At 44.1% G+C, this 7522-nt stretch overlaps 1 protein-coding gene across 2 annotated transcripts; it reads right to left on the bottom strand.

Annotated features, from left to right (window-relative positions):
* Window positions 1–580: 580 nt before the first annotated feature.
* On the bottom strand, window positions 581–6164 carry C5H11orf58 (chromosome 5 C11orf58 homolog). 2 transcript variants are annotated; one of them, XM_015630546.3, is made up of 5 exons: window positions 6049–6158; window positions 5783–5863; window positions 4524–4584; window positions 2875–2984; window positions 581–2114 (listed from the first exon to the last, which is right to left on the bottom strand). In XM_015630546.3, exons 1-5 carry the CDS (start codon window positions 6106–6108, stop codon window positions 1905–1907), a joined length of 522 nt encoding a protein of 173 aa, XP_015486032.1. In that variant the 5' UTR covers window positions 6109–6158; the 3' UTR covers window positions 581–1904. The 2 variants fall into 2 exon arrangements, with proteins under 2 accessions (XP_015486032.1, XP_015486033.1); XM_015630547.3 differs by lacking the exon at window positions 5783–5863 and having other exon boundaries at window positions 1682–2114; window positions 6049–6164.
* Window positions 6165–7522: the final 1358 nt, after the last annotated feature.

Here is a 7522-nt window from a genome sequence, read left to right as displayed (position 1 = left end):
TTATTTATAACTCAAACTAATAAGGGAGGCAAGAGGCTGAGTGGAAAAGCCCTTCATTGTCAGTAGAGAGTTGTGCAGGGCTGGCCAGCAGGATCTGCTTTTCCTGGGTCTTTCCAGATCCCAGTGTGAATCTCTGCATGCTGGTGAGAGAGCTCAGACAGCAGTGGTACTGGGACAGGGAAGGCAGAGAGGTGAGTGGCAGCCACAGATAAAGGATTTTAACAGTCAAGTGCTGGTTCCAGTTCAGCTTGAGTGTCTACCCAGGAAAACCTGGAATGGGTCTATTAGGAAAGTAATAATTTGATCTTTTAGGGAGGCATCTCACTCTCTTTCCTGCAGATACAGCAGCTTTCCCAAGTCATGGTGATGTTTTCTGTCTTCACAATGTACAAGCAACCTCAATTTTTTCTCTATGTATGTAGTAGAAGCTTGCGGTATTGGGGAAAGAAATCTATGCAAATCAGGTACAAATGAGTGACTGTTAGTGACTGCTGTAACATTGTTCTTAAAATGGAGTGAGTGGAAAAACTTGTAGTAGATGCATATGTAGTAAAACACGGTAATCAAAATCTACACTCAGTTTCTATTTACAATATTACTTTTATTTTTCTCCATACTTATTCCAAGTCCTCCCCCCATAGCTGATGCTGCAATGTTTACATTCAACTAGGCAATGATAGTACAAACTGCTGCTTTCCTTCAGCCGACTGGCTTGGAAACGTTGTCAGCACGTCAGGAATTGTACACAGAAATGGAGTGTCCAGGAGCATCCGCAGTGTCCCCGGAACACTGCAGTGGCGGTACTAGAGGAACAGGGCAGATGTCCTGTCCTCCCAGCCAGGAGAGGCAGGTGATCTGTCTGACATACTAAAAGGAAAAAAAGTCTAAAAAGCTCTGATATTTTATTCATTACGTGAATGCAATGACTTTGCAGAGGAATGCATGTGTTCAATTCTTGCTGGAAGGAGTTGCTGAACTCCTGGCTTTCTAGGCATATCAGCTTGACTTGACAGGTACAGCCTTGTGCTAATTCACTCAGACCTCCAAGTGATGCATGTACAGGGAGAAAAGGAAGAAGGGCTTGCATACTTAACTCTTAATTCTGTATTTTAAAAAAGCTAAAATGATTTGTATATCCTTTTCATTATCAAAGTATACTTTCTTTTTCAAAGTAAACTGGTTTCTTTGGGAGGTGTTATTTTTAATAACAACTCAGTGCTCTAGCCAGGAACCAGTAATTCAAAAAAATCACTCTTTTCTACTGAAAGGTAGAAACAACTACAGCTCCTTCCCCTCGTTAGAAAGCCAAAGAAGCGATTAGAGCCGTCTCTTGTATTATGCTTTTCTAAAACATATTCTCTATGCAACTGCTGTAGGACTTCAGATGATACAGTGATCAATGCTGTCACAAAAGTGAGCAGTTTCTCCTCAGCCCTGCCAACATTAGCATCTATAGACAAAATCATTGTTTAAAGCTCTAGTACATCACAGAATAATGCTGATATTGGTATTTTACAACTAATGCAACAACACTTAATTCACATGTAATCTTATTAGTTAAAAATTCAAGACTGGGGTACTAACTGAATAAACCACTAACATGAAGCTTCCTTATCTGGCATGGGATAAGGGAAGGGATAGTTCAGATAACATTGTAAAGATTGGGCAGGAACAAAACAAATTTATTTCTCCATCCAGGATTTTATACACTTTACAAAAGCCAGTAATATTACTGTGCCCATAAAAATGTTATCCATGGCAACAGAAAGCAAACACTACTTTTTGTCATCTAACAGGGTCTTTTTAAAATCAAAATACAAAGATTTGTGCTGTAGCAGTCCTCCACTTTGCACTGTAACAATAAGGCTTACTGTACTTGAAATACAAAGCTGTTACATCCGCAGTTATGAACCACTGGCTTTCACAAACATCATTTTATAGTTGCTTTTTGCTTCTTTTTTGTTTTCTGGAACCTCAGCTTCATCATGTTTTTCAGTAGCTTGCAGCTCCTCTGCAGACTCCTCTTGCTCTGAATCAGAGCCACTTTCAGAATCCTCTGAACTCTCATCAGAGGAGTGTCCAGCTGCCTCCTCTTCTTGTTCATCTTCCTGAAACTGTAAGTTCAGATTATGAGAGAGATAAAATATTATTTCCTGGCAACTCCACTGCAGCCTTTCAAATTTCCCAGTGGGATGCCTCCTTTCCTTTCGGTACTAAAATGGGCCATGTTGCTAAACAGAGGCCTTTAAGACACGAACTATTAGACAGAAAGCAATTCTCTGAAGTGGTTAACGGTGCCAACTGTGACATGCATGGATTCATGGTTTATTTAGTTACAGCAGAAACCCTAAAGACACCATTCAACGAGTCTGCAGTTCCAGATCACATCAGTTCATTAATTCCATTACTGACACTGGAATACTTGTCGCAGAGTGTGAAACAACGGAACTAAAGGCTAGACCATCAAGATTTCACATTTGTGACTGGTCTCTGAAAGGATACTTAGTGAACTGCAGGATCAGGAATGCCAAAGTAATCCAATAATACTGCTAACAACAACACAGATGGTTATCCTGCCTACTTAAGTATTCCTCAGCAACACCCTGATTTAATATATTTGTCACTTTGTGCCCTAATCAGTTTTGACTTCTCTGGAGCATTAAGGCCTATCTTACCACTTCTCAGAACAACGAGAATTACCAGTCATTTATGAGCACCTTAATGGCCACCACAGTGCACACAAACAGCAGTCAAGTGCCTGCAGTAAGTCTGTTCTTCAACCCAAACCATGGAAGTCTGCTTGGATTTTTAAACCCCGTACCACCTTGTCTTAGTGAAGTGAAAGCCAAATCATTCTGGAAATGAAGTCAGTACCTCACTGAACCCAAGCCCGCAGTGGCGCCGATTCCGCCCCGACATGGTGCTGTCCATGCTCTGCTGGTACTGAGACTCCAACTCCTCATTCATTTTCTTGTCTTCTTCCCCTGCATTGTCCAGGGTACTTTAGTTATGGTTCATTCAAATTAACAAAGACACCAAATTACAGGAAGTCACATTTTCAAAGGCAAGATGTTTAAATGTAACCATTCTAAACTAGGATCCAGTATTACTCTGTACAAACTATCAGACTAAAGCAACAGTACCAAGTGTGCAAGCAGGATAGCTTTGATACAAAGAGGGCTGGGAAATTCCTGAGACCTGATGCATTCCAGAGTTGCAGTGTTATGTTCTACAGAACAAGGTAAATGTAATCAGTGTGAGTTCTCTGTGCTTCCAGCCAATACTGCAACATGCCCCAGCGAGGAGAAATTTTGTGACCTTCACTACATAATACAGGATTACTTTGATTAAATCATCTCTCAAATATAGCATCATGCCTTGGGACAATAGCACCACTCTTGTTTATGGAGCTGTATCTGAAACTGTTTCATGTATCCTGAATTACAAGGAACAGCTACTACAGCTCTGCATTTTTCCATCCTTAGATATGAGCAGAAAAACTAATTTTCATGAGCTACTTCTACAGTTGCTTTATTTACTTGAGTAAGTGGTCTAAAACAGTTAAGGATCCTATGTTCTTGGAAAAGGTAGCAATCTCTAATTCTGCTTAGGAGGCCTACAACACTAGCTTTTAATTTGTATCTCTGTGAAGCTGAAAGGTTGTATTGCAAATCCACATTTCCTCATCTGGAAGTTAGAGCTGTATGTTATTGTAAAAGGACAAGAACTGGATGTTGGATGAAGTGTTAAAACTCCAGCATTTTAACTTTTTGCTAACCATTTGTTAACAAACGAGTACTGATTCTTTATGACTTCAAGGAAAAGCATCACTTCCTTTCTAGAAATTCAGGTATGAAGGAGTGATTCTCAGTCTCTGTAAGCTAACAGCAGCAGCACCTGGGATCAATCCTCAGGCTTAGTTTGGTCCAAAGACAATTTTTCATAACATGAAAAATGATCAGTGGAGCACATCAGGGAAAGCTTTCTGGAATATGAGGGAAAGTTTTCTGGAATGGTGACAGCTATTATGCCACAAGGCTTTAGCAAGGCCTCTCTCAAGCACTGCAGTCCAACCCAGCTTGGTGCCATGTACTTTGACTTCATAAGAAAGCATGGTAAGGAGTTACCATGGTCCTACATGACATCCAATTATTGCTGATTGCTAAGATGACCTTGCAGACCTTTTCAGCTTTTACCTCATTGCTTTAGGACAGAGATCTTTCTATTCAATAGGTAACCAAGTCAGGGAAAAATCAACCCCCATTCTTTTCTATGTACAATTTAGTTTGGATATCCTGGCATATACTGGACTTTAAGAGGCAAGTGAGTACAGTCAGAGAAACCATTTGTCAGTGGTTCAACAGATACAATGAATTCCTACAACTCCACAGCCTGACCCATCTTCAGCTCCAGTCATGAAACCTGAAATCCCTCCCTGCCATATCTACCAAGCTCAGACCACTGGAATGTTCCTAAATAAGGGTTAGATTTCCAACTTTGTATCAGCTGTTGGATAAACTGACCTGTCCTGAAGTGAGAGGTTGATCTGTGGTCTCCGATAACAAGGCGGCCAGTATGTTCTTTCTAAAAGAAAAGGCAGTTTGTTTTGGAGCTTTAGGGTGCACTGACAGCTCTGCCAACACCCTGGACATCTTGAATGGGAAAGGTTTGCTGTCAAACCCTTCCACCCAGCTCTAGGCCTGAAAGTTTTACTAGCTAACAGCTGCTGCCTCTAGGTGAACTTGTTTCATCTTTCTTCTGCTGAATTTTCTGAAAAAGAAATCCCAACAACTACATACTCTTTGCTCTTCCTAGACCCCAGAGGTGGTTCTACTTCACTCTGTTTCTCACCACTGATACAAAAATTATACTACACGATACTAGGCAGATGTGTATCCAGGTTCTGATCATTTTACCCTTTCTCTGACACTCTGCAACAGTTCAGGCCATGCATCTTATGATGATCTATCTCACTTTTAGACTGGTCACAGTGTGAATCAGCAACCACAGAACCAAGAACCAGCATTACACAGCAAGCAGCATTAAGTACCCAAGCAGACATTAAGATTAGTGGTGGTGGGATGCTTTAATGGGGCATTGCATCCCTATCCACTACAAAGTCCTAACTTTCACCTCTTTAATATGGTTAGCTATTTTAGCTTACAAAATCACTGTACTCAAGCACAGTAAGTTACTACAAGTCAAACTGTTTTTTTGAAAGTAAGTAGAAGTGCAGTACTAAACCAGCATTTTATACATTAAAAAAGCATTATTACATTTAACCAGCTTTGCAATAATTTTTGCAGCAAGTGTAATAGAAATTTAGTTATAGCCTATTTTCTCTTTAAAAATATCCCCTAGGTTTACCACTTCAGTGGTTTAGTCTATCAGCTACTATGAATTTTTTTTTCAAGTGCCAGATAAATTTACAGACCTAGTACGAAGGTTTGTTAGTTTGTAACAAGGTCTCTCTCAGAAGCGCCAACAAGTAATTTTACGAACTGGTCTGAAGGCATTAAAGGCGTGGGGTGGGGATGAAGCTGCGGCGCAGAGACCCGACAACTTCCGAGCGACGTTTTGTGTATCACGGCCCCTGACACAACAGCGGTGAAACCCAAATCCTCCTGGGAGGAGAGCCCTAAAGCCCGGCAGCTCTGGGTTGGTGTCGCTTCGCTCAGACCGCCCTGCAGGCCATGGCCCGCAGAACCCCGCGCCCTGCTGGGAGCACCCCGGTCCCCGTGCCCGCCCCGGGTGGGGGCGATGGGCAGCGGGGCGGCCTCACCTTCGCGGCGCCCATCAGCCGCAGGAACTTCTGCTTCCGCTCCTCGTTGCCGAGGTCCGCTGCCTCCCAGTTGCTGGAGCCCTGCGGGAGCACACGCTCACTGCCCCCGCCCGCCCCGAGAGGCCCGTCCGCCCCGCCGCAGCCCGCTCGGGCGGCCGCGGCCTGCCCGCGTTCCGCCGGGGGCTCGGCCGCCAGGCCGCGGCCCTGCCGCCGCCCCCCGCGTCGCCAACCCCCTCCCACCGCGCCGCCGCCCCGCGCCCGGTTACATCGGGGGACGCCGCTCGCTTGAGGCCGTGGTGGCTCTGGGCCTCCCTGGCTGAGCTCATGGCCGCGGCTGGGTGACCGGGCCGCGCCGCCGCCTTCCTGCCGGAGCTGCTCCCTCAGGGGCGGGCGCGGGGCGCGCCGGGATCGGTAGTTCTGGGCGGGAAGCGGCGGCGAGGCGCTGTGCAGGCGGGGACTGCGTGTCCCAGAGGCCTCCGCGGCGCCGCGGCCGTGACGGCCGGGCCGGGCTGGGCTCCGCCTCGGGGCGGGCGGTGGCGCTGCTGGGGGACGGGTGCCCGCGGACGGGTGCCGGCATTTCCCGGCACTCCCCGGTGTTTTCCAGCGCTTTTCGCTCCTCTCGGCGCTCGGGAGTGGGGATGGCGGAGCGGCGACCCTGCCCGCTGCTCGGCCCGCTTCAGTGTCCGCCGATCGTGCAGGTCGTGTTCCCCGCGTGGAGCCCTGTGTGCGGAGCTCCGGATTCCCATTAACCCCTCAGTGCCTCTGGCTGCTTGCCGCCACTGTTGTTCCATCAACCCCACAAGTATACAAAGCACACTTCCCCCAGATTTATTGATGCATACAAATATCCCAAAGGCGGTTGCCAAGAAGGTGATACCAGACTCTTCACGGCGGTGCAGGACGAGGAGTAATGGCCATAAACAAGAAGTTCCCCTTCAACATGAACAAAACTTTACTTACGCTGAGGGTGGCAGAGTACTGAAACAGGCTGCCCAGGGAATCTCCCTCTCTGGAGACATTTAAAACTATTGTGTTTTGGTTTTGTTTTTGTTTTTTGTCAAAGAGCTAAAGTTAGTGTCCAATCCCAACTCAAACTATGATTATGATATGATATATGGTAGGAAATATTATGTTATGTGTGGAATATAATTATTTTCAACGGCTGTTTATACAGAGTAGCACTAGGATGTTGATGTTTTATTTAATGTTTCCATTACTGCTCTGCTTGAGTGTGCAAAACCAACCAGAAAGGCACAGTTGTTACATTTGCTTTCTACAGCTTCTGTGGTTCTTGTTTAACAAATGATAAAAGAGCAGAAACAATAATCTGAGAGAATTGTGTAGTTGTATCTTTAAACTCATTTAATGTGTTTCAATGTACAGACTATTATATACAAACTGTAGTAATGGATTAATTGAAATTTCAGCATTTAAAAATTATTCCTAATAGGAGTAAAATTACAAAAAAAACCCAAAAACAAAACCACCTGAAAATGATATGACTTTATAAATTAAAAACTCAATTTTTTAGCAGTATCTAGCAGCATTTTTAGTCTGTATAATTTAATAAGAATTGTGGTAATCTAATACCAGTGAAACGGTACTTGTCCATTTTTAAAAAAAGTTAAGTTGTTTTTAGTGGTTCTATACTATTATATAAGTAATATTATTCATTACTTAAAGACTTATATCTCAATAAAGAACAAGTGTGAAATTTTAACTTCATGGCTATATTTCCCT

The sequence above is a fragment of the Parus major genome, chromosome 5 (genome assembly GCF_001522545.3).
Source record: "Parus major isolate Abel chromosome 5, Parus_major1.1, whole genome shotgun sequence".
Classification (NCBI taxonomy): domain Eukaryota; kingdom Metazoa; phylum Chordata; class Aves; order Passeriformes; family Paridae; genus Parus; species Parus major.
This window is presented reverse-complemented; position numbering and strand designations above follow the sequence as displayed.

Bases quoted from the DNA above. Each gene is read 5' to 3' on its own strand.
- C5H11orf58 (XM_015630546.3), bottom strand. From the start codon at position 6,108: ATGAGCTCAGCCAGGGAGGCCCAGAGCCACCACGGCCTCAAGCGAGCG. The intron at 5,864-6,048 runs GTAACCGGGCGC...GTGCTCCCGCAG, and splicing joins AGCGAGCGGCGTCCCCCGAT to GGCTCCAGCAACTGGGAGGC. The intron at 4,585-5,782 runs GTGAGGCCGCCC...CTTTTCTTTTAG, and splicing joins GGCTGATGGGCGCCGCGAAG to AAAGAACATACTGGCCGCCT.